Genomic DNA, 27,798 nt, shown 5'->3' on the forward strand with positions numbered 1-27,798 from the left:
GCTCTGCCGGCGCCATATTGCGACGGCGGGGCAGGCCCGCCCCCATCCGCCGGCTAGTGGGTTCCGGCTCCACCCGGCCTCGCTCCTCCTTTTCCCGGTGCACGCGGAGAGGAACGGCCGCTCCAGGTGCCAACGCAGCGGCGATAGCGGCTCCGGGGAGGTGAGGCCAGGCCGGTGTGAGGGGGCGGGCGAGGCGAGCCCGAATCCCGGCGGCGGGAGTCTGGCTGAGCGCCCGGCTGCCGCGCCCGGGTGGGGTGGAAAGGAGGGAAGCGGGGCTGGGGATCCCAGCTTGCTTCCACGTGGCCGCCGGGCTGGGAGTCATGGGGGGGCCCGTCACAAGCTGGTCCGGGTCTGTGGAGCGAGCCCCTCCGCGGGCCGTGCTGGCTGGGTGATTGGAGTCACCTTCTGGGGCATTGCTGGTGGTGGGGCCGAACTGGGCTCCCCTCCTTGCTCACCGCCCCCCTTCCCCGCCCTAGGACAATGGCTAGTCACAGCGAACGCACCTTCATCGCCATCAAGCCCGATGGCGTCCAGAGGGGCCTGGTGGGGGAAATCATCAAGCGCTTCGAACAGAAGGGTTTCCGCCTGGTGGCCATGAAATTCCTCCACGTAAGTTTCCCCGCCTCCTTTAGAGGCAGGGCTGGTGTAAGGCTTAGCTCGTGTTCCTAAAGCTTCGTGCAGAGAGAAATCAACTTGTTCCGACCATGCCTGCTCATCTTGTCCAGCCCCATAAGGATTTTTTTCCCCCATCAATGTGCACCACCCCTAGAAACAAATCTTAAGCGTGAGCGTTTTGATAACTATCTGGCCAGCATTTGAAGCTGAGGACACTGGTTCTGATGACTGGTGGCTTTTTTTTTCAATTTTACTTGCAAATTTTAGCTAGTTGAGACTTCACCTTCCCTGGGCTATTTTTTTCCCCCCATCAAGGAGCTGGCAAAGTGGAAATCGATAGTACAGTCTATACACCAAGGCTACATCTAGACTAGCATGATTTTCCGCAAATGCTTTTAACGGAAAAGTTTTCCGTTAAGCATTTGCAGAAAAGAGCATCTAGATTGGCATGGACACTTTTCCACAAAAGCACTTTCTGTGGAAGAGCGTCCGTGCCAATTTAGACATGCTTTTGCGCAAAAAAGCCCCAATCGCCATTTTTGCAATCGGGGCTTTTTTGCGCAAAATAAATCTGAGCTGTCTACACTGGCCCTTTTGCGCAAAAGGACTTTTGCCCGAACGGGAGCAGCATAGTATTTCCGCAAGAAGCACTGATTTCTTACATGAGATCGTCAGTGTTCTTGCGGAAATTCAAGCGGCCAATCTAGACACAGCCCAACTGATCTGCTTATTGTAACTTTTCAGATATAAATAGATATGCCAGACCAAATTTTCTCTCACATTTCCATTATATTCATATAGCTTCATGCAGTTAACTGAAGGCCTTGTTCCGTAAAACAGAAAATGGGACTGAATAGTGTTAATTTAGGTTGTCAGGTGTAGCTTTCTTTCAGTTGTGTCAAACTATGACTATAGTGTCTCTTCTATTCCCTGTGAAATGGAAGGCTGTGTTGGTAGTTTTATGCAACCTAATGTTAAGTTAGGTCATGTGACCATGATTTGAAGACTACATCAGGAAATTCAGTTTTCCAGATGTCTTGTACTCAAAATAATCTACAGGGCTACGTCTAGACTGCAAGTAGGAATAAGAGATCCTCCGGAAAAAGGCTTTATTCCGGAGGATCGTGCCAGTCTTGACGCTCTTTTCTGGCTTTTCCCCAAGCCGGAAAAAAAGCGGCGGCCATGTTTATTTAAATCCCGCGGGGGATATTTAAATCCCCCACGGATTTCCCTATTCTGACTTGCCTGCTTTGCATGCCTATTCCGTCTTATGTGGCCAGTCTAGACGTAGCCCAGCTGTAAACTAATACAAAGAAAAAAAATCAGTTTTAAGAGTTCAAGGTATTGAAGCTGCCTCACTGTAAATTCTTACATTAACAAAGGAAAAATGGACAAAACTTATCTTGAGGTGCTGAACATGTAAAATACTGACAATTAGCTTGGAAAAACAAAGTTCTTGCTGTTGTGTGTTAAAATGATATGAAACTTCTGATTAATGCTGTAACGGTCTGTGGCTTTTTACATTTTATTAAACATTGATCTCAATTTCACATTCAACTTTTCTTTAAAGGCATCAGAAAAGCTTCTAAAACAACATTACATTGACCTGAAAGATCGGCCATTCTACCCTGGTTTAGTTAAATACATGAATTCTGGACCTGTTGTGGCCATGGTGAGTAGCATATACATTGTGCTCAAAATGGCAAGGTATCTTCTAGCTACATAAACTACTACTTTAATTGTTAGCATCTGTGGATGATTTACAGATTGTTTTTACAAGTTGTAAAAACAAACAACTTTACTACTTGTTTAAATTATACTGTTTCCGTATATTAATAAAGAACTCACAATTTCCACATCATCCACTGATGTCCAGAGCACTTCTGAATGATAGTCTGTTAGTCCTACACTAGTGGATCTGAGCTGGAAATAATGTAATATTTAAGAAATTTGAAGAAAACTGCTAGTGTATACTCATCAACAGTAGTTTAGAAGATGAAACAACTGAAGAATGCCCCCAACAATGTGTATAAAATAGGTATGAAATGTTTTATTGTAGTAGTTTTACAAAATTTGGCTTGAAAGTCTTCCCCGCTTACTATGAATAGAACGTGATTCCCTGCCATTCAGAGCAGTTTTCTGGATTATAGTGAAACTGGAGGGATGTGGGAAGAGTACTGGAAGTTGCCTACGCGGTGAAGTAGTAAGTGGTTGAAATTCCCAGTGCAGTTCTGAGGATTTAAACAGGTCAGCTAACTTTTAAAATTAGATTGAAGTCTCTACCTTAATACTAAAACTAGGCATGTTAAATAGTAGTTAATCAGCAGCAGCTCCTGTCTTGGGGGGGGGTGTGGAAGAGAGCTGAGCTCTCAGACCTGGCCCAAACTGGAACTGAACTGAACTGAGCTGAGCTGCCTGTCTTGTAATACACTTTAAATGCAGAGCAGCAGCAGGGATAGGTCCTGGGCCTGGCGTGAGCTAGAAGTAAGCAGGACTGCTGGCCAGCCTGCTAAAAAAAATGTACTGGCTGGGCAGGGGAATGCATGTAGTCTATACCATTAACCTGTAACCTTTTGTTTCTGTTAATCAACGACTGTTACATCTCTCACTAAAACAGCTAGGTGAGCAGGCATTATAATGGGGGAGGGGAGGAGGTGGTGTTTTCACTGTTTTGTGCCTAACTGACTTCATGAAATCTGAACTATTTAAACATGCTAATTGCAGGCCACATCATTAGAAATTTAAGTGGTCTCCATATGTGAGCCATTCAGGAGTGGGAATAGTCTCTTCTCACAACAAGCTTCTGTTTACTAGATTGGTGTTAAGAAGTGTGTCTTTTCTTTGTGCTGTGTGTCCCATACAAATCTCACTACTTTGGGTTATGTAGAGCCCTGCAAATCCATGGGTATTTGCAGGGGTCGACAAATTATGGAAAACCTACTCGCCAGACAAAAAAGGGACTCGTTACCCTCCCCCACAAAGTGTTTTTTAATGGCATAAATTCCAAGAACAGTAATTACTAATAAGTTATTAATGAATATCAAAGTTATTAATAAATCTTAAACCTCTACCTTTTCTCTCTGCTGCCATATCTTCTCCCCATGTCCATCAGCTCCCCTGGTGCCTGCTGCCCCCCCCAACCCCTCGCCCTTCTCACTGCCCTCCTGCAACCTGCCCCCCTCCACCTAACCCTGTGCCCACTCCTCCAGTAGCCCCACTCTGATCATGTGAGCTACCCCTCCTCATCCCCTCTTCTAAAACCTCCCTCTACACACCTGCCTACTTCTCTCGTCCGGTGCTGGTCCCTCCTCTGCAGGTGTCTGCCCTTCTGCTTCACCCCCAGAATCCCTTGGCACCTGCACCCTCTTGATGCCTCCCCCTTCCTTCACTGCCCCTGCCCCCTTTGGCCTCCTTTTCCCTGATACCTGCCCCCTCACCACCCTCTGTCCCCGTTCCCCTCATGTCCCTGTGCCCTCACAGATGCCTTGCTCCATCCCCACCCCTTCTTTCAAGCCTTCTCCCAGCACTTCCCCCTCCCCCCTCTAATCCCCAGTGCTCTTACCCTCTCCTCTCCCAGCATCACCCTATCCCCCCTCCCACTGGCACCTCCCCTCCTGCCCTTTTTCTCATTGTCTGCACTTTACCCCCTGGCATTTCTCTCCTGCACCCCTTTCCCTTGGGGTACGTCTACACTACAGGCCTCTGTCGGCAGAGGCATGTAGATTTGTTTATTCAGCAAAGGTAAATGAAGCCGCGATTTAAATGATCGCGGCTTCATTTACATTTACATGGCTGCCGCGCTGAGCCGACAAACAGCTGATCAGTCTGGACGTTCTCCCTGTCGACATCAAAGCCCTTTGTCGGCAGCCCCGGTAAACCTCATTCCACGATGTCGACAAGGGGAACGTCCAGACTAGCGGCGAGCCGACAAACAGCTGATCAGCGCGGCAGCCATGTAAATGTAAATGAAGCCGCGATAATTTAAATCGCGGCTTCATTTACCTTTGCCTACAACCCTAATCTACATGCCTCTGCCGACAGAGGCATGTAGTGTAGATACAGCCTTGGTGCCTTTCCCTTTCTTTTTCTCCTGACCTTTCCCTCCCCTCCGCAAAAGTCCCTTCCCCAGGGCCAGCTCTAGGCTTTTTGCTGCCCTAAGCAAAACATTTTTGGCTCCCCCCCCCCTCTTTTTTTTGTTGCCTTTTACACGTTTGCATTTTGCAATGGGTTTTTTGGGGTTTTGTTTTTGTCCCGGCATTTTAGCCCTATAAATAGCATTTTCATTCGTTTTTTTCCCATAAAGGCAAAGGTGCTTCAAGTGACCTCCCCCTTTCAGTTGCTGCTGGGTCACAGCAGCCTTTTCCCTGCCCTCTCCAGCCCCTACCTGTGGACAAGCACCCTTCACTCATGACCCACAGGGGGAAGCAGGGTGCAGAACCAGAGGGGAGCAGGGAACAGTGGGGTGGTACGGGGGTGGTGCAGGGAACAGGAGGCACAGAGCCAGAGGGATGCAGGAATTGGGGGGAGCAGGGTGTGGTGGAGGCACAGGGAATGGGATGCAGGGAACAGGAGGGGCAGAGGGATCAGGGTCTAGGGGCAGTGCAGGGAATGGGCAGCACAGAGCTCAGGGGGCAGGGATATCTGCGTGTCATTTTTGCAGACATGGATACCAATTTTGTATCTGCACGGGGCTTTATTGATATGTTCTGGTAGGCATTAGCCATTCTGATGCTATCTGCCTTCATGCCTTCTCAAAGTGAAACATGACCAGTGAAACAAGTAATTGTAGAAAGAATTGTAGCCATTTATTTTGTAATTTTCTCTTGTTCCTAGTCTTGTCCTTCAGCAATTTTAACTTAAACAGATTTTATGGTAATTTAGATATTTGGGGGGAGAGGAAGGTCTTTGTCTCCTTGCAAAGTGCAGATCTCTGCCAGAGGTGAAACTTATAACTATTCTTTTTAAAGGTTTGGGAAGGTCTCAATGTGGTTAAAACTGGTAGAGTTATGCTGGGAGAGACCAACCCTGCAGATTCTAAGCCTGGTACAATCCGTGGTGACTTCTGCATTCAAGTGGGAAGGTTGGTGTTGAAATTATATAAAATTTCTCAATGTTTTTTCCAGGGTTAACGGGGGTGTGGGGGCTGTGTGTGTGTGTGTGTGTGTGTGTGTGTACACGTACGTATATATAAAAAAAATTTTGGTTAACAGCATTTGGATAAAACACAAACAAAAGTCTTTAGCGCAGAGAGGGGCACCTGGTGACTGTGCACTCAAGGAAAGAAATGAGTATGTTCTCACCTATACATAGAGAAAATAAGTCCCTGATGCAGCAAGCTATTTTAATATGGCTATGCCTTGCTTCCTTAGTGATCCAATTTGGTGCAGGATGAACTTCATGTTGCCTTATGTTTGCATGCTGCCTTTCTGGAGAATTTACATAGATATAGTATCAGAGGGGTAGCCGTGTTAGTCTGAATCTGCAAAAGCAGCGAGGAGTCCTGTGGCACCTTATAGACTAACTGCGGTGTAGGAGCATAAGCTTGTGTGGGCAAAGACCCATATCTGACAAAGTGGGTCTTTGCCCACGCAAGCTTATGCTCTTACACTGCAGTTAGTCTATAAGGTGCCACAGGACTCCTCGCCGCTTTTACATAGACATATAAAACAGATTCAATCTAGGATTTTATTTGTTGGACACAATCCACCAAGAATGTTGCTTATACAGTGCCCTTCGAGTTTTTGAACTATACTTCAGAACTTAATGAAAAACGATGATCAGATCATGGTGATGCTGTTAAGCTTGTAGCATTTAGTAGAACTATAGATGTGTTGGACCCTGATCCTATCTGTTAAGTCAGCGTATATCAGCGATGGGCAGCCTAGGCTAATGAACGGGCTTCTTAAGTGGCCCTCCATCTGAGGGCATTGCAAGACTTCTGTAACCAGGATGGTCTCCCAGGCTGAAGTAGTTCTGCTAATTGTGTTAGTCTACCTGGAACATGGGTGGGCAGTAACTTTTGATGGAGGGTGGGGGGCAGCAGTGGCACAGGGCAGGTGCATTTCAAGAATTTGGAAAGTAGTTGAGGGCCATGATATTAATGGAGGAGGTGCAGGGTCTGGGATGGAGGTTTGGGTGAATGAGGCAGTTGTGACGTGGGGCACTGAAGTGGAATACAGGGGGTTGGATCGTGACCTAGGGAAGTGAACAGGAAGAAGTGCAGGGATTTTGGTTGTGAGCTAGGACAGAGGGGACTGATCAGGGGCAGGATATACGGGTACAGGAGGGGAGCAGAGGATTTGGGTATGTGGAGTAGGTAGAGGGTGGGGGAAGAGAGGGACTAGAGTACCAGAGACAGGATCTGGCCAGGAGACTTACCAGCCAGCAGTCATGTTCCTGAATCAACCTCTCTGCCCCTGCACAGGCTGCAGCCATGTGCGCTGGAGCCCCTTGTGCTTCATGGCTGCCTATTATTGAAACAGGCAGCTCCCATTGGTCAGTTTATGGCCAGAAACTGGCCAATGTGATTATGCTGAGGGTACTCCAGTTTTTAAAGAGAAACCACTTGGCAGCTGTTTGAGCAACATGCACATGGGGCAAGGCAAACAGAATCCTACCTAGGGCTCCCTGCAGTGTCCATGGGTCAGAGGTGGTGGCTTTGCCCAGGCCTGACCTAGAAGTTTCAGGATGTGCCAAATGAACCATAGCAGTGCTTCAAATGCAGAACTAATAGATGACTGTTCATATGGATAAGTTACTGTGCTTCTAAAGCTATTGAAACCTTATTTGAAATCTTGTCATTGGCTTCCTTCACAGGAACATTATTCATGGCAGTGACTCTGTAGAAAGTGCTGAGAAGGAAATTAACCTGTGGTTCCAGCCCACAGAGCTTGTTGACTTCAAATCTTGTGCTCATGACTGGATCTATGAGTAAAATAAGTCTCCAGAATGAATTGTGCCTTACCACAACATCTCATTCCAGCAGCTATAGATCTGGGAGCAACTCTGGTCACAAATTTCACAGCAGTATGTAAAAGTATCAAATAAATAGATTACAGAAACTGTGTAGTCTGTATATTACAAAACATTTAAGTATGCATGGAGTAGTATAGAGCTTTGCTTAGTGGGACAAAATGAAACTTCCTAAAGCCACTCTAAGGAGACTTTGGAAACATTTTAAAAATGAAACCAAATCCATGAACAATACTTAATATATGCTTCTGTTTATAGTGCTGAGAACTGGTATGTGATTAAAACAGCAAATTTATGGGAAAAGCTCAGATGGTCCTAGAACTGCCCCCTATTCCACAGACTTTACAGCAGGGCTATTCAACTTCGGAAGCCCTGGAGGCCACAATAATACTCACAAGCACATGGGGAGGGACACAATTTAAGTTGCATATACAGGCAGTCCCCGGGTTACGTACAAGATAGGGACTGTAGGTTTGTTCTTAAGTTGAATCTGTATGTAAGTCGGAACTGGTGTCCAGATTCAGCCGCTGCTGAAACTGACCGCCAGTTCTGACTTACATACAGATTCAACTTAAGAACCCCAAGCGTCCCCAAGTCAGCTGCTGCTGATGAAACTGATCAGCAGCTGATTCCAGGAAGCCAGGGGCAGAGCAACTCTGCCTTGGGCTTCCTGTAGTCAGCGCTGGTCAGTTTCAGCAGCGGCTAAATCAGGACGCCTGGGGCAGAGCAGCTGGGGTGCTGCTGGGTTGGACCAGTAGCGCCCAGAGCGGCGTTGCGGGACCAACCGGCAGCACCCCAGCTGCGCTGCCACAGGCGTCCGGAGAAAAGCCTAGTCTGCTGGGAGGGGGGGGGGGGGCGTACTAGCTGCGCCCCCCCACCCCAGCAGACCAGGAAGACACGGGTGGCGGACTGAGACGCACCACAGTCCCGCTGCCGGCGTCCTCAGAGGCTTTGCTCCCCGTCTCCCTGGTCTGCTGGAGACCAGCAGACCAGGGAGACGGGGAGCAAAGCCTCTGAGGACGCCGGCAGCGGGACAGCCGCGGGGCGTGTGGGCTGTCTCGCTGCCGGCTTCCCCCGCGGCTTTGCTCTGCGTCTTCCTGGTCTGCAGACCAGGGAGACACAGAGAAAACCCCAGAGTACACGGGCGGCAGGACCACGAGGTCCCGCAGTCCGTGTACTCGGGGGCAGCCCCGTTCGGAACTGCGGATCCCACAGAAGTCGGATCTGCGTAAGTCGGGGACTGCCTGTATATGCAAATAGCTTTCACACTGATGGGCATTAATACAAAGATTAGGGCAAGACTATACAACATGCAGGCCCCATTTAAGTCAGTTCTGCTGATATTAATAAAATGCAACATTTACCTGATTTCCACCCATAAGACAGCACTTTTAATGAGCAATGACAGTAAAATTCCTGAGCTAACACACATCAACAGAAGACTTATATTAAATTGCCATTGGAATGTTCCTAGTAGAGGCCATGTTCAAAGGATCCCACCTGTAGACCGCATGCTGAGTAGCTTTGCTTTACAGCTTGTGGCTACACTGAAAGAAGGTTACAAAAGCATATAAGTTCTGCCTCATGGGAGAAAAGCATGTGTCTTTGACTAGCTGACTTACCAGAATCTTTGGTTAGAGTTCCTTTAGGTACTCCTCTTTCTTCACACTCCTGCTCTACTTGGGTCAGTCTGTTTAAACAGCAGTATTATTAGGGTCCACCTGCCACATCACAGGGCTCCTATTCCACAGGTACCTTAAAGCAACTTTTGAAATTAGATCTCCAAAGACTGGTAAATAATTCAGTTCATAAACTCGTTCTACTAAAGAGGATGTAAAGTGAAAATGTACCAGGGCAGCAAGATTAGTAGGGACACCTGGTATGACTAATGGTGCTTTCTGAAACTGCTAGTGGTATATAGCTGTTTTACAGCAAATAATGGGAACATCTGACAATCTCTTGACCCACACACTGCATCTGTTTGTAATGTGACTGAGGAAAGCTGCTCACGAGCTTAACGTGAGCTGTAAATGAAAATATTAGTGAACAGGATGAGCAGACAGGATCATAAGATATCCTATATCAGAATGGCCAAGATACACCCCTTTCCTTGAGAAGCCGATCCAGTACAGTGTTGGCAAAGTTACACACCACATTTTTTTTAAAAGCTCATTCTTAGATATAGGCTGGATAGAGCATTTTGGATTACCTATGGATTGAATAGTTGCTACAGTAGGAATCATACCTATAAGACTTTTCAAAGCAACAGCTGTGTTCACTATAATATGAAGCTTTCATACATTCAGGGCTCGACAAATACTCCAGTCTACTTGCCCCGGGGCGAGTAGATTGAAACCCAGAAGAGCCAGGTTTGGGCGATCTGCGCATGCGCAGATCGCTGGACAACATGGCTGGCGCGTGGGGCTTGCCATAGTTTGGCGAGCCCTGCATATGTCAGTTCTAGATCTCACAGCACTTTAAGTTAATAATTCTCAGGTTGATACAGTGCATCTGTTCATAAGACCATACTGTCTTCTGCAGGGGGTTTCAGAACAGTTATGACATGTTAAACTTGTCCTGATCTTCTGCTCCAATGAAATCCTTTAAGACAGCCTCAACAAGGAAGGCCAACATGGCCTACTACTCTAAATCACTTAAACCATCCAGCTGAGGCTCTTGGCACTTCAGCTCAGTAACTGATTTTACAGGAGAGATTTGTAAACAATGTGGCTCAAACTATCACACCATTTGATGGGTTAGATAGCCATTGTCCCTTGTTCTGCAACTAAATACCTAAATTTGGTAGTACTCTAGCAGAACATCTCAATTTTAAAACTAAAAATTAAATGGTCTGATTGCATTTAATGAATAATCTAGTCACTATAGTAACTTGTAGTGAATTCAGTTTTTTAGTCTCCCTCTATTTAGAGTTTCATGTACTAGTGACTGCCATGTGTAGCTTTCAGAGGTAACAGTTCTTGAGTTGCTTGGGGCAGGTTACAGTTATTTAACTGTATATAACTTATATAAGCCCAGTTGTTACAGGCTACCTGCATAGCCACACAATGCTCCACGAGTTTATGCTCCCTTCTACACTACAGCTGTGAAGACACGTAGAGCTTTTCTCTTTCAGTGAAAGCTGGATTTTTTTTTTGGTTGAACAGTTCTGGTTTTAACAGTTCCACACCTTTGCACTTAAATCATCCCTCACCATTTGCAGTGTTCCTGGCACCACACCACAACTGGCAACATTTATGAATACTGGGGCCCACGGCTCAGCTCCCAAACTCATCGCAGCAGCCTGGCAACCCCAGTGAGCACACAGAACCGTGACTAGCAATTCCATAAATCATGAGGATCTCCTGTTCTGCTGTTTGTTCCTATGCCCGTTGGTGAGGTAGTGTCTATACGTGCCATTGCAAATGCAGACCTGTCTTATATAGTACCACCCCCACCAGGTTAAGTTGCACTTGTAGGACGGGGTGGGGAATCTCTTGCCCAGGGGCTGGATGTGGCCCCCACAAGACTCAGGAGCACCTGAGCACTGGGGAGCCCACACTGGCACTCCAACCCCCTGCTCCCTCACCATGGGGCTGGAGCATATAAAAAAAAAAATCTAGTAGGTTCTTCCCCCCTCCCCCCGCCAATTTCTGATGTAAATGGGGAATGTAGGGAGTTTTTGTCTCTCTCAGTCGGGCCATGTCAGCGAGGGTTTTTTTGTGTGTGACCTCCGACTGATTTTCCTATGGGTCAGTGGCCCCTGACCCAAAGGATTCCCCACCCTTGCAGTAGGAGAAGCTGGCTGCAATTAAACCTTCTTTGTGTATACTGTATCTTAAAGGAAAAGCGACCCATTTTCATTTCTGTAGAAAAGCAGTTTTCAAAAAGAGACAAAGGTATTTCACATGAGTAGAGCCCTGCAAATCCGTAGCTATCTTGGATGTGGATATTTGCAGCCGCGGATACAAAATTTGTATCTAGTACACTGCAAATATGTGGATAACAGCTTTGTATCTGCAACTGCAGATATGGATATAGATACGGATGTGAATGCAAATTCTGTATCCACACAGGGCTCTACCCAGGAATATATTTAAAAACAGATTTGATTAACTGATTTCTGTGTTTCAATTTTATTATTTATAATGGGACAAATAAGATGCCACAATGTATCTGAATGTGTATCAATTAAAAAAGTTACCATCCACATGATCTTACTTTAACATTTTTATTTTGTGTAAAAAAAGGCAAATTTAGTGAATTATTTTCATCTTGTACACAAAGTTATAGTTTTAATGCTTTTTCACATCCATGCTGAAAATCTGCAGTCTTGTAAAAATGAAAGTAACATTAATTTCTCCAAAAGCATTTTTCACTTAGTTATATACATTTTGTGAGAAAGTTTTAAACACTCTCTCACTGACCACACAAATTACCAAGAAAATAAAAGATTAAATTTGTACAGATATTGATCTATATATCAAATACATACAGAAATGATGTAAAAACCCTATTCATTTCATCTTGATTCCCGCCCCAATATATTTTCCCAAGGGCAAAAGCTGATTTTTTTTGTTGTATTAATAGCTGTGACCTAATTTTTAAATATGAAACTTAAAAGAAAAATTGAGTTTAATCACAGTTGTTTAATCCCTTCCCAATAAAGGATTGTTACCAAATATATTAGCACCATTGTACAAATATTGATGGGAGAGGGTATTCACATCACAAAAACAATAAAAAAAACAAACAAACACTGAAACCCGTGTTAGTATCCGTAGAACAAGAAATTGATAACTGCTTTAGCTTTCCTTATACACAGCAAGGAAAAGGTTAAGAAGTTGCATTTAAAACAACATGAGATCAAGGTCAGCAGTAAAATTCTGAGCCATAAAAGGGGCAGTTACAATATAAATTTACTTATTTGCACTACCCCTTGGTTATGAAAGGCTTGCTATGCCAAATATTGAAATGAGTATTTGATCCCCAACTTTAGTCAGCAGTAGAGATTTAAGACCTCTAACACATCACCTTATCTTTACCTAAGTAATATGGTTCACAGTAGAATGAAGAAAACTCTTTGAACCATGTTATTAATGTTAGTACAAATACAGTGAAGCCTGTACACCTCTGCGAACAGGTAACCTCTCTGTCTTAAGAGACCATTGATTCTATGAAGACTAGTCTAAGTAAGAATCTGACACATTTTTCTCAGCTTTTGCATAAATAAATCTCTCCCAAGCATGTGATTTTAGGCAACTGCTTACATGCTTTGCATAAGACCGGCTTCACTGTACTTGACAGGTCGGTGAAGGATTTAGATATTTGGATTAAGAAAGTGAAATTCCATTCTCAAATATACCTGAAATTCCCATTGGTATATGAGGGTGGAATTCAGCTTGCAGAGAGCAATGTTAGTATTTTAATAACCGTTTTCAAGGAATACTCTAGAGGTTGACAGACCCCAAATGTGACACAAACAATTCTCCATCCCTACCCCTACAACTGCATTTTACTATAAAAAAAATCCAAAGAGTCCCCTTAAAATCTAACCCAAATCAGGGTTATATGGTCTGGATAATTCAAGTTCTGAAGCGGGGCAACAAATATGAACCCATGAATCTGGATTTTTTTTGTCTTCATGATTTCACTTTCTCCCTATGGGCACAATTCCACAACTCCTTTTCACATTAACTCTTATTCACAGAACAGTGGTTCTCCTGACAAATGAGCTATTTGTGTCACAAGGTCTGGTCTACACTAATGCTGTCAATCTAAATTACGCTACTTCAGTTACATAAATTGTAACATAGGTTGACTTATGGCACGCTATGTTGACGGGAGACATTCTTCCGCCAACTTACCTTCCACCTGTCAGGGAGCAGCGTACAGATATTGACAGGAGAGTGCTCTGCCATCTACTTAGCTTATCTTCACCAGACCTCTAAATGGACACCACTGCATCAATTGCAGCAGTGCCAATTTAACCAGTAGATATGGCCTAACTGAAAGCAGATGCATCTCACGCATCCCTTGTGCTCTGTAGGCCAAATTCTGCCAGCCCTGCTCACAATGAGAAGTTATTTATATTATATGCGAGTAATCCCCAGTTACATCAATGCACAAAAGTACTAACCAACCTGAGGAAGCACTGACAGAATTTGACTTTGATAGGTGACAGGAGTGGTACTTGGTATGACTGAGGCTCACTAAAATATCTCTGGTTTTAAGCATATGTCACCCAGATTCCTGAGCTTGCCTGTACATCCCACTGTCCGTCAACTGAGATTGAAAAACTACATTGCAGCCCTTATTTTGGAAGGCTCTGATTTTAAGAAGTTTTTACTTTTTGCTTTGTAAAGAAAGTAAATGAATTGGCGCAATCAGAGGCTGAAGGAAATTAATTTGAAGCCAGTCAACCTTGACAGAGTCCTTTTAATATGGGACTAAAATATCCTTTCCCCTATAACTCACTGAAATCTCACACCTGATAGCCATCTTTTGTTTATATGAGAAAACAGTTGTTAAAAAGGGGTCAATATTACAAAAAATTGACTGGGCGAAGAGAAGGAGAAACAGTTTCCATACATTCCTACATTATACAGGACAAGTTTTACTTCCAGCAGTTACTACAAAACTGTACATCATCATTAACCCCTTTTGCATAGAATGAGGTAAACCTGTGCATATTACTAATGTCTGTACCCAAAGTTAGAGCAATAGTTTAGAAAATAATCAAGTTGCTGGTTTTCATCTTTCTATGCATTTTTTTTTAAAAAGTTCAAACAATAATATACCAAAAAATGGTCTCCTGGGGCTCTGTGGGCTGATATTGTTAAAGCATTTCTTAGGATGAAGGACCAGAGAAGTTAATAATTTTGACTAATTTCTTTTAAGCCCTCTGTACGGGTCAAGAGTCAGAAGATCATTCTACTGCTCTGAAGGGGACCTGCAAAGACCCAGAAGCACTTATAGAACATATGTAGTTTATTCCTGAGAGTTTAGTTAATGAACCTTACTGGTAAAAGCTAAAGCTCTCAATGCCCATTCTTCCAGTCACAACTCTGCAGGGTGGGAAAAACAGGCTGCTAATAACTCCAAGAATGAAGCCACTGCCAAAATCCACATGGATTTTTAAATGGACAGGAGGGAGAAGAGGATTAAACTATTGAGCATTTATTAAAATTCCTCCAGTTTTGATGTTAGTCACTATAATCTTCTGCAAATTTGTCTAAAAATATCTGTTCAGTTAAAGAGAAAAAAACTTATGAAATGATTAAAAGTGAGACTGGAAGGATTCCAGTCTTCCAGAATGAAAATGAGTCCAATTTACCAAAAAGCAAAGTTTTTTTTTTTTTCAGATCCCAACTCCAGTGTTGCTGTCATAGTACATTTTTGCCTTCAGAGTAAATATTTTTTAGTTCATCTAGTACATCTCTTAGTGGGTGTCCCACATACACAAGTATTTGAAGAGATGGAACGCAGGAATCTAAATTTTTCTGGTGAATAAAAACAGAGAAAACTCCACAGATATCCTCCCCCCTTTCCATCTACCTCTCCTCCTCACTTGTTTAATCATTTGGTTTCATGTAAATTTTCCACAAAAGAATCTGCTGATATTCCAGTTTAACACAGGGCTCTGTAAACTTGAGCACCCCAGGACTAAAGGCCCAATCCAATACCCACTGGGCAATCTAAATGAGTAACCATCTTGAAAAGTTATTACTACACCTCAAGAGACAACCCCTGTGTGGGGTTACTCACACAAGTAAGGTTTGGCAGGGCTGATTTCCTTACATGGTTTCATGCACCAGTGTTAGTATTTCAGTAATTTTCACAATGAAAAACCAGAGGTGTGACTCATACAAGCTCACAGAAGTTCAAAAACTCTCAACTTGTACCAACAAGGTTCATTTGTAATGACAGTTCATTTGTATTTGCAACTATATCCTCCTCAAACAGTTTCCTGCAATCCTGCTAATTAATTTTACCAAAAAATTAGAATTTCAATTTAAGAATGCACAATAAATCTGAATTTGAAAATATTACAAAATTCTTTCAAAAGCTTCAAATACAACACAAAATGTCATTTTTTGTTTAATAAATTGTAAATTTTTTCAGTAAAATAGTTTTCCTGCCCCTCCAAAAAATTCTCCACTGAAGGTTCATCTACAGTTAGCAAAGTGCCCCAAGTACAGCTAGACAACTGTACTATCAAAAAGGGAACAAAAATCAGTCAGTCTTGGAGAAAGGCTCTTTTCCATACAATCACCACCCTGCCCGTCACCTTTCTGAGCTGTCTTATGGTTCTTGTTTGATGTAGTAGCTGGCAGACCCATTGCTTTCCTGATCAGAAGCTCCTTGAAGAAAGTTATACTCCTCTCCATCTAGCAACTCTTCCTTCAGCTGCAGGGATGTCACTAAAAATAAGAGATACAAGTTAAAGATCTAGAAAGAATTTAAACGAATTGTCAAGGTTTCCCTTCAGTTTAACTAAAACAATATAAGTTTCTTCCCATTAATAACTTTAAACTGGCATTAAAAAGAGACTTACATATAGATAATTATTTTTACAAAACAATATATATAGTAAATAAAAACTTTAAACTTGTGGGTTTGAAGTGCAGTTATAATCAGGAAAAGGGCTATAAAATGTATAAATTTGAGTATTTCACAGGGATTCCCTTAGTGAGTCTAGATCCAGTCTGTATCAAAAGATTTTACTCCCAGTTCTGTAAATTTAACGTGGGCCAGGGGAAAAGAACCACCAACCTAACCCATTATCTCCAGGCTACCTAGTCAGAGCTTAGTTGACAAGCTACATTAGACAGAATACATTAAGTTCACACCTCTATAGTTTGTCTGTCTCCACAGTGCTAATAGTGAAGTGGACCAGATATATTAATCACTAATACACATTACAGTGCCTTCCCATCAAACACCTAAAGGCACTTTTTTTCATAAATGACTCCTAATCCCCTTTGTGAGGCAGGCAGATATTAAACCCATTTCACAGATGGGAAGACTGAGGAGAGAGAGAAAGTGTGTCTAAGATCACACTGGAAGCATGTGGTAGAGCTGGAATAGAACCCAGATTTTATGTCTGGTTCTTTGATAGCCTTCTATTGGGACTCAGAAACCCTCACAGGAACAGGTGCTTTCACTTTTCTGACAATAAAAGCACTTTAAATTACACCCTTAGCATCATTTCAAATGATCAAATAATTGAGTTTTGACAAATGGCCCTGAAGTTTAATTTTAGCCTCACTAACTCTATATTAATACCTCTGATTAAGATAATGACTGAAATTGAAAACAGATTACCGACTCTTTAGAACAAATATTAGACAATGATTGAAAACAAAGTAACTGAAATTATGGTAAAAAAAAATTCTATGGCTATGTCTACACTGCAAAAAACAAATCCATTGCAGTGAGTCTCCGAGCCTGGTTCAGACAGACAGACAGACAGCTTGGGCTACCACATTAAAAGTAGAAGTGTAGATTTTTCCCACTTGGGAACAGATTATCTTGTAAACATTAAGATAGGTATTGTTTCCCCATCTTCCAAAACAGATTTAAAAGCTTCCTTTACTACAGATGCATATATATAGCATTTAGAACCAAGTTTACATTATTTTCATTGATAACTGTAAAATTCAAACCTATAATTTCACTCTTTTGCTTCATGCTTTAAATTTTGCTGAGTAGAATTAAGCAGGATTAAAAATATGTACTATTTACAGATCACGGATGCCTAATCATTGATTTACTTTCATGGTCATTTTTGTAAGTGGCGGGCAGGAAAAACTGTTTACAACAGAAGGCTTGAATATATTTTTAATTAATTTTTAAGATCTAGGATACTTTTTTAATCTTCTATTTTGCTATTAAAAAAAAACCCCCACAAAAATAAAAATTGTATCTGAAACTTAAAGAAAAATGATATTTTGGATAGCAGTACCAAACAGTTTGTAAATAACTTCCCAATGAGATTGAGTAAGAAAAGTGATACTTATCAATCAATACATGAGTATATTGAAAAGCAGGAACACTGAAAAGAAAATATGGCAAAGTTTTCATTAAAGGTGCAGTACCCACATCAAAAGGTTAATTAACATAGCCATCAGATTTTGTATCTGATGACCAAATGAATGAGAGACGCATTAAAAAGGTTCAGTAACTGGATAACAAGTTAACAACACATCTTTTCAAATGCAAAAATGTTATGCAGTGAAATCTAAAAATAACCTCCCAAACCTGTTGCTATTTGTAATCCTGCAAATCATTGTATTATACTTTTATTATAGTCCTATATCATCTTCCATGGTTATACACACTCATGTACTAAATAAAAATAAAATTTAAAAATTAAAATATTTAAAGTGGCTAAAAAAGCAGCAGCACATGATATAAACCTACAGAATCAAGCAACCTCATTACCTTGGCTCATGGAAACCTCTTCCCTCCCTACTGTGCCTCAAATTCTAGCTCATTTTTGCTTGTCCCTATGTCATGTCTAATGTACAGCAGGAAAGTTTTCTTTTATTAGTCTGTAGAGGACGATGCACATACAAAGCATGGGTTTTTTTAAATCATACACAACAATAATTAATAGTGAGATGCTGTGCTATTTACTTAGGAAGATACCAGTACACAGAGGTTCAAATTCCTTTTCTACATCTTGAATTTTTTTGATTAAATTTCAATCCTCACCAGTGTTTAAATAATGCTTGTGAGTTTGCCCAGTATCTCAAGTACTCCTGGTGAGTTAGCAGGCTTCACATTTCATCCAGGATCTGTTCAATCAGCAGTAAGATCTTGACAGTTAAATATTTAACAACACTTGATTTTTCCCTGCTAGCAATTCTCCTGAAGCAAAGTTTATCAATACCATGGATTCAAGCTACACCTACATAATGCTACACTTGAATGATAAGCAAAGAGATAAATATTTATCTATAGTTTCTTACTCATTAAGCCATTTAATTGAACATCCAGCTGATGGAAGGTTCTGAGCAGAACAAGACACACAAGGTGCTCCCTATTCTCATAAGCTCAGTGAACTGTTTGTGCAGCGCTCTCAGTACCACATGGGGCCACACACTGATCTCCCTTGTACCAGTGTGGTGTGATGTTACTAAACTGCCCAGCCAGGAAACATGAGAAGAAAAAAGTCCCTGACTTCTGGGGATAACACATGCCCAAAGAAAGTGGTCTGTTTTTGGGAAACAACTTCTTTCCTTGACTGCCTATGTCTTTCTTAACAGAGAGCTGTCTGAAGGCTGCATTTCACTGCTGAAAAGTCACTACTCTTAACATTTCAAAATATAGATGAAAAAAGAAAAGCAGCATGACTCTGCCAGAGAGCAAATGCAATTCTTAAAGAAGCAATTAAATTCTCTAGCCATTACAAGTACTGGAATGAGAGGAGAATGGGATTACTTAATGAATCAGATGTAACTTTTCTGATAGAAAATGAACATTCAGAGCAGACTGGATTTCAGTAATACTCTGTTTGGAAAACAAGGGCCTTATCTTACAGAAGTGGAGTACCTTCTGTTCATTGGGAGCTGAGAGTGTTCAGTTCATTGTACAATCAAACCCTGAATGTAGCTGTGGCCACAATAATCCAGGGAGAAAACTTCCAGTCAGAACACGATCTTAGATCAGCATCCAAAGCCACATTACTGTTTTCACAGCATCTCGTATATGATGATAAATAGCATAACTACACCCTACCAGGTGTCAAGTATAACTTGAGCATCTGATACATCCTATATTTGAAGGGAGACAGTGGTGAGAATCTCATAGATCTTTTTGTATCTTTAACTTCTTTCATCTAGGATTGCCCTACACAAGATTTACATAAGACTCAGATGTTTTAATCTGCCAGACCACTATTATTAATAAATGAATTCTTAAAGAGTTTTCCCTATTCACTGTTTCAGATGGACAAACTTCATTTTGTCAATATTCAAATAAACCAGAGGTTTTGGAGCAAGCATAGGGGGGCAAAGCAGGTTTGTTTTAAAAGGGTAAACCCCTTCAAATTTATTTCTTACCATACTCAACAATGGGCTGTATAACACTGAAAGGACTCAATTATGCTTAAAGTTAAAAGACCTCTTTTTCCAAACAGCTGTTCTCTTATGCATGGGCTATATGCAAAAATAAAATCTCTCGTTTTAACAATGATATTGTTACATATTACAATTCAATAAATTAATTGAAAGTATCTGCATACTTTCCAGTATGGTAGTTACATCACAGTCTCTATATAGGCTACGTCTACACTGGCATGATTTTCCGAAAATGCTTTTAACAGAAAAGTTTTCTGTTAAAAGCATTTTCAGAAAAGCGCATCTAGATTGGCAGGACGCTTTTCTGCAAAAGCACTTTTTGCGGAAAAGTGTCCATGGCCAGTCTAGACGCGGTTTTGCGCAAAAAAGCCCCGATCGCCATTTTCACGATCGGGGCTTTTTTTGCGGAAATCAAATCTCTGCTGTCTACACTGGCCCTTTTGCGCAAAAGTCTTTCAGAAAAAGACTTTTGCCCGAATGGGAGCAGCATAGTTTTTCCGGAAAAGCACTGATGATTTTACATGAGATCGTCAGTGCTTTTCTGGAAATTCAAGCGGCTAGTGTAGACAGCTGGCAAGTTTTTCTGCAAAATCAAATGATTTTGCGGAAAAACTTGCCAGTCTAGACACAGCCTATAAGTCTCAGTAACCTAGAATCCATACATTTGCCCTGGGATGAAGTTCTGAAGCAGTGGGAACCATTGCTCCCTCATGATGCTTTCAGTGAAGTGAACTATTATGGACGGGTGGAAGTAACTATTCCTCTTAAAGAAAGAAAAAAGTAAGTAAGTAATTCAGCATATTTCATGCCAGACCATGTTTTGTGTCCCACCCTGTTCAGCATTTCCCTCTGCAGTAACCGAGAGACTTTAATTGGTGCTAATTACCTGTTTTGAGGCTGGGACTGAACTCTCAGCTATTCTTGGGAGGCTGGAAGGCCTCCGGGGCTGTCTGTGCTGGAAGGGTTTGATATGGAGGAGGAATCAACTCTTCATCACAAGAGAAGCTCCTCCACACCCCACCTGTCATGAGTAGGCTTGACAAACTGACAGGCTTCTTCCCAACTGGTATCTTCCTCTCTAAACATCAAGTCAAACTAAAGTAAACCCTTGGATCAGAATGAATTAGGTAATGCAGAACGATCACTGAGACACATCTGCCTCATATTCAGCTGTGGATTCTGCAAAATAGGGTCTTGTGTGAAATGGCAAAGTTCACTCATTTGGGGGGAATGTTAAAAATCTCAATCAACTTGGAACAACTTTTTCTTCTTTTCATCACTAAAGAAAATGTCCCAGCCCAAATCCCTTTGATAATCTACTACTAAAATAGGAGCACTTCAACAGTGTCACTGCAGCAGCTGCATTTCACAGCCAACATCTGATCACACACTGAAACAATTTTTGTCTCTAGCGCAGAAGTGCAGTTATTAGACAGACAGACAGACAGACAGACAGACAGACATTTATACAACGCGACAAGAAGGTTTCTGTTTGTGAACCAATCCCACTTAAAAAGGAGCTTTTTTTTTTGGCTAGTACATGACATATAAAATCTTAAATATGAAGACCACGATCCTTTGGCATTACAATTGTGCCTTACAAACATTAAACAAGCATTCTAAGTTACTGGATATCATGTTTTAAAAAAAAAAAGATAGGTCACATCTTTTAAGCGGCCCTAAAATAAAGCCATTTACTAGGAAGCAGTGGTGCATACTGTAAGCTACCATGCTATTTATTAACTGTCAAAGCAAATTGATAACTTGTCATCACCAGGGTCTTTAAAGGCACAATATTTGGTCACAAAGAACGAGGACAAAATTTATTCCATTTCAAGCTGACACTGAAATCAGAACATTACAGGCACATGCACAAAGTTTATAAGTTTGCAGCATTTTCCTTATTTGGGAATTATTACAACCTATATCAAAATACATTGGTAGTAGCAGATCATTAGGAGCAATCCATCTCATAATTAGAGTCCCGTCCTTTAAAAAATCCTGAGAAATTCTAATGTGCTATAGTTCCATTTTAGAAAAGAATAACTATCTAATGTATGTGCACAACAAATCCCTGATCTTTCCTACAGTGAATAAAAAACAAGCATCAGTGTTGGATATACTGATGGATAAGTACCTAGTGACAAAACTAAAGATGTAAAACGCAATGCAAATAGTCATGAGTTATTTCACATGCACACAATTACACACACAACACACTGGATGTTATCATTGTAAAATGATGTCACCACAAATGTGATTACTGGATGTTAACCTAAGTAGCAGCAGAAAGTCCTAAGGAGTTAGAACCATATGCCTTGATAACTGGATCTTTCAATAAGCCATACCAATCCAAGAAAGGATCCACGTGGTAGTGAAAGATCCACTGTTCTCCATTATAAGCTATTTGCATAGCACCATACAATTAAAAAACATAAATAAAGATTAGGTTTATTGAAGGTAAAGCCAAGCAGGAAGCTGGCTGATTTCTGTTCCCCTCTTGATTATCTTTTTTCAACATGGAGCTGTTTTAGGATAGATTTGAAAAGCCCCTTACAGGACTAACTCAGGCTGTATTACTTTACACATCAGCTTAAAAAAAACTATTAAAAGGTTAGATTAAAACAAATGAGGTCAAACTTGGATTTTACAAACAGATTCTGAAATCCAATGTCAACGCAGATGTTAAAGAATAAATATTAGATGTTATCATTTTTCCTACAAGCTTTCTTTGAATGAAATGGGCAACACATCCAGACTCCTCCCCTTTTCCACCTGCATGCTCCTGTGGGAAGGGAAAGTTGAACTCTCCTGGCAAAGGTGGGGGGGGAGAAGAGGAGGAGGAGAGAAGAACACACAGGCACCAAGTAAGACCCTGCCCTGTCCCTTACTATGCCTGCCACCAAACAAAGTCCAGCTGCTCCCCGAAGAACTCTGTGGCAGTATGTGCTTAAAAGCATAACTGTGGCCTGTACGCAACACTTCCCTATTGTCTTTAGGCAGACCTTCCTTTTATGTGAGATTAGGTTTTATGCTTGACAATGTATTTCCTGTGAGGTCTGCTCCTTACTTTTTGTTGCAGCACATAAAGCAGTGAGCTTTCTGCTCCACCAGCCATCCAGCTAGCACAAATCTGCAGGAAAAAACATTCTAGGAATGACATGTTCAAGGAGCAAATGCAATTCACCCACTTGGACAGGGAATGGTTAAAAGCAAGTGGAGGACAGGAGAGCATGAGGACAGGAGAGCATGCAGGGAGCTGGAAATGAAGAACCACGAGAGAGTGTTGTCGTCACTGGCAGATGAGATGTACCACGTGGTGGCCTTCCAGGACAACTATGTGCAGAGACATCCCCACCAGCTTATGCAGACCCACATTCTTTCTTCACAGAGTTTCACAGCCTTCTCTCCCAGGAGCCCTAAAATGCAGGGGTGGGGGGGGGGGGAGGAAAGTCAAGGGAAGCCTCACACAGTTAAAACCAGGAATGAGTCCCTGGGCAAAAGATTGTCATTCTTACACCTGTGATCCTCACTCCCCTGCCCAACCTCCTGCCCTAAACTCTGTCACTGCTATGTAATAAAAATGCATGATTTCTGAACAAAAGTCTTGTCATTGCATAGATTGAAGGAGGGGAGAGATTACAAGCAAGCCCACTGAATGCAGGGGCACCTCCTTAAGAGCAACATGCATGACTCTTACATCACTGTCTGGACATTTATAAAGCTGTTTTTCAAAGCCTCTCGGATTTGCAGTTCCCCTCGCTGTGCTCTCCTTATTGCCCTGGTGTCTGGCTGCTCATAATCACTGGCTAGACACTGTGCCTCAACCCCCCACCCTGCCATATACATTTTCCACTTTACTCCCACAGATATTATGGAGCACACAGTAGGCTGCCGCAACAATGGGAATGTTGCGTTCACTGAGGTCTGATCTAGTCAGTAGACTGCAAAAACTTCCCTTTAAAACACCCAAAAGCACATTCTACCACCATTCAGCACTTCCTTGGCCTGTAGTTGAACTGCTTCTTACTGCGGTCCAGGTTGCCTGTGTACAGCTTCACGAGCCAGAGGAGCAAGAGGTAGGCTGGGTCTCCAAGGATCATTACTGGCATTTCAATGCCCCGGATGTTAGATTTCTGGTATGGCAAGAAAGTTACAGCTTGCAGCTTTTTAAAGAAATGGGAGTTCCTAAAGATGCATGTCATGCACGTTTCCTAACCATCCCACGTTGATGCTGGTGAAATGGCCCCTGTGAGCATCAGCACCTGCAACACCATTAAAAAGTAGTTTATATATTCCTTGGCAAAGTGGTTGGATACCAAGGTAGAGACGTGCATTCCATCTGTCACTCCACTAGAGTTAGGGAACCCATCGCAGCAAAGCCATGTTTCTCAGAGACCCTACCCTCCATAGCAGAAGGGTATAGATCAGTGTTTCTTAGACTGTGTTCCGCGGCATACTGGTGTGCTGTGGAGAACAACAGAATTCAAAATGGCCACCCTTAAAGGGGCAGGTGACTTTTTTTGGCTCAACTTCCCCCCCCCCCAACCTTTCCCTTCCCCCCAAAATCCTTGATGTTCCTCATAAAAAGAAATATTATTGTTTTGTGTTCCTCTGTCTTAAAGTTTAAGAAACACTGGCATGGATCGACTTGGCTACTTGGATCACAACAGACCCCACTGTAGATTTCCCCATTCCAAACTGATTCCCAACTGACCAGTTGCTGTCTGGCATTGCAAGCTTCCATGGGGCTATTGCCACTCGCTTCTCCACTGTCAGAGATGGTCTCATTCTGGTATTCTTGCGCTTCCAGGCAGGGGAAAGCATTTTGCAAACTTCCATAAAAGTGGCTTTCTGCATGCAAAAATTGTGTAGCCATTGCTAATCGTCCCATAGCTGCATCACCATGCAGTCCTACCACTCTGTTCTCATCTCACAGTACCAGCAGCAGCACCAGCATTCCACTGTGCCCCAAGGATTGAACGCTGATGGCATTTGCCAGTCATGCAACTCAAGAGCTTCAGAAGATTCTCTCTCCTTCTGGCAGACCCTCGATATACTCCGACTATAATCCAGCATAAAGCACGCCATATTTAATATGATTGCTATAATACTTTAATGCTGAACAGGGTCCATGAAGAATTCCATACTTGCACTGTTATGGCATCTGTGTGGATAACCAGGGAAAAAAGGGAGCAAAAAGACTGTCTTCTATTGTTCTCAAGTCGGGGAGAGGGAAGAGACAAGCATATTATGAGACACTGATGACCTGCACAGTTTTGGTCCCAGAATGCACTGGGAGTATAACCCGGGGTGCAGGACCTGTGGGATAGCTACCTACAGTGCATCGTTTTCAAAGTTGACAGTTGCTACCCAATTGGGGACACGCTACTTCAAACTATGTTGAATTCTTGTGCATGGTGGGGACGTGCACCTTCGACTTTACAAAGTTGGGTGCTTAAAAACAAAATCAACCTTAATAAATTTGGCCTCGTCTCTCAGCGTAGACAAGGCCCAGTTTGTCACCAGAGTTATGTGAAGCAATGGTTTCCAAATAGCTTTAAAAAGACCCATGGTGGAGAGAGGACCAAGCACTGCCTAAATCATCCCTGATAGATGTTTGTCTAACCTGCTCTTAAATATCTCCAGTGATGGAGATTCCACAACCTCCCTAGGCAACTTATTCCAGTGTTTAATCACCCTGACAACTAGAAGGTTTTTCCTATCATCTAACCTAACCCCCTGCCTCCCCCCTTGCTGCAGTTTAAGCCCTTGATTCTTGTCTTATCCTCAGAGGCCAAAAACAATTTTCCCTCCTCTCTGACACCCTTTTAGATACTTAAAAACTGCTATCATGTCTCAGTCTAGTCTTCTCTTTTCCAAACTAAACAAGCCCAATTCCTTCAGTCTTCCCTCATAGCCTATATTTTCTAGACCTTTAGTAATTCTTGTGGCTCTTTTCTGGACCTTCTCCAGTTTTTCCACAACTTTCTTGAAATGGACTGGACACAATACTCCAACTGAGGTCTAATCAGTGCAGAGTAAGGTGGAAAAATGACTTCTCAGGTCTTGCTCACAGCACAGCTATTAATGCATCCGAGAATCAGGTTTGCTTTCTTTGCAACAGTGTCACACTGTTGACTCATATTTAGCTTGTAGTCCACTATGACCCTTAGATCCCTTTCTGCAGTACTCCTTCCTAGATAGTCACTTCCCATTCTGAATGTGTGAAACGGATTATTCCTTCTTAAGTGGAGTATTTTGCATTTGTCCTTATTAAACTTCAACCTATTTACCTCAGCCATTTCTCTAGTTTGTCCAGATCATTTTGAATTATGACCCTATCCGCCAAAGCAGTTACCACTCCTCCCAGTTTGGTATCAACTGCAAACATAATAAGTGTACTTTCTATGACATCATCTAAATCGTCAATGAAGATATTGAACAGAACCGGTCCCAAAACAGGCCCCTGCGGAACCTCACTAGTTATGTGTTAAAACTTCAGTCACCTCCTCATGTACATTTAAGCATTCAAGTGGACCATGAATTTCAAGAGATAGCTTGGTCCTCTTTACTTATCTACTAAACAATGCTTGGCATTGACCTTGTTACAGCCAATTGCAGCTTCACCAACTTTTTCTTCTGGGAGATCCCTCTCACATGACTCAGTATTTTTGATATCAAGAACCTACGAAAGTCAAGTAATATTAGATTTGGTGTTTGAGATAAACATGGATCTAAAATGTTCTCAGATACAGGCAAAACACTATTTTCTAGTTATTCACTGAAGAAGAGATTTTTTTAATAAACCCAAGAGCAGCTGTGTAAACCCAAATGCAAGCTGTGTAAAAGTCATTAGGTAAGTCCTTCCTACCTCTGTCCTTTCTCCCACCCCCACAGACTTGCTCTTTCTGCCTTTGAATTTTAAAGGAATAGCACAGCTTTGAGGAGACTAGAACAGAAGTTTAAAGTATAAGGTTACAAATCCTCATTAGGAAGTGTTCAGTAAAGTTTTCAAAACTTTCTAGTGAGTGAGCTTGCAGATCATGCCTACCCCCACAAACAGTATGAGTATTAATATTTGTAAAATTTTCTAGAGATGACATATCCTATCAGCAATTTTTAAAATTTTTGTGCATACTCTGCATAGAAATATTTTAAAGTCCATTTTTCCCAGTAAAATCCTAACAATTTCACTTTAAGTAAAAACATAGACCCCAACAACTGAATGGTTTGAACTGTGAATTAAACATTTCTTGATACTGATTGTAGCTGTGAGAAGAGTAGTTAATTTCAAGAAAATATTCAATCTTATTAGGAACTTGCAAATGATAATAAGGGCCTTTAAATCATATAGAAATGAGTAAATATAAAAATAAAAAAATCCTAATCCTACCTAAAAAACTCCACATGCCTCTTTTTTCTCCAGATATGTTGGAGGCTAGAGATTCCTTAATTCTAGATGTATTCAGTGATTCACACTTAAAATCAATGCAAGACCATAAAACAAGTATTTCTCAGGAAGAGGTCTGAATAGACCAGTCACACAAAACAGAACTTAATGGTAGCAAGGGCCTGATGATCCAATTTGGAAGTTAAACCTGGTTTACAATCAGCTCCACACAGGGGATCTCTTCCAGCACTATACTAAAGGCTGTCATGTACCAGCTGCTGTTACACAATACGTCTCTCCTGCACCAAGGAAATACCAAGAATGGGAACAGATGCAATGGCTTAGTGCTCGCTCCAAGCAAAGCTAGTCTGCCTTTAACCAGTGTTTCTAATTACTATTTTACAGAATCAACTCTTCATTCTTATTAGGCAGAAAAATGGACTCCTCTTACTGGACATGGGTTCTCAAACATTTTAAAAATTAAGCGTCAGCTCAACCTGGATGTTCAAGATGTTGTGGCACTTTTATTTATGTTTTAATTAAGGAGCTTACCCTAAGTTCTGGTCTAAAATTAACCATCCTGCATACAAATTTGCCATGTACCGTAGATTGGTTGGCTGCTACCCTCCACAGCTCTCTTTTAGAAGCATCCAATCTTTGGAAAAATGCCTTGGAGTTCTTTGGAAAGAAGGTGCAAGATGAATTTAAAGATAATATATAGAGGGATCTGATCTC

General features: G+C 42.0%; 2 protein-coding genes across 9 annotated transcripts in view; one reads left to right on the forward strand and one right to left on the reverse strand.

Moving 5' to 3' along the window:
* On the forward strand, positions 1-7,676 carry LOC102454227 (nucleoside diphosphate kinase). The gene is made up of 5 exons (XM_075903806.1): positions 1-160; positions 477-609; positions 2,186-2,287; positions 5,583-5,695; positions 7,432-7,676. Exons 2-5 carry the CDS (start codon positions 481-483, stop codon positions 7,547-7,549), a joined length of 462 nt encoding a protein of 153 aa, XP_075759921.1. The 5' UTR covers positions 1-160; positions 477-480; the 3' UTR covers positions 7,550-7,676.
* A 4,125-nt stretch (positions 7,677-11,801) lies between these two features.
* MBTD1 (mbt domain containing 1) overlaps positions 11,802-27,798 on the reverse strand; it is a 65,678-nt gene continuing 49,681 nt past the window's right edge. For all 8 annotated transcript variants that reach the window (XM_006125129.4, XM_006125125.3, XM_075903802.1 and 5 more), the window contains exon 16: positions 11,802-16,007. In XM_006125129.4, the coding sequence (XP_006125191.1) occupies positions 15,889-16,007 (119 nt within the window). In that variant the 3' untranslated portion in view covers positions 11,802-15,888. The remainder of the gene's footprint in view (positions 16,008-27,798) is intronic.

Source organism: Pelodiscus sinensis, chromosome 20 (assembly GCF_049634645.1).
Source record: "Pelodiscus sinensis isolate JC-2024 chromosome 20, ASM4963464v1, whole genome shotgun sequence".
Lineage (NCBI taxonomy): Eukaryota > Metazoa > Chordata > Testudines > Trionychidae > Pelodiscus > Pelodiscus sinensis.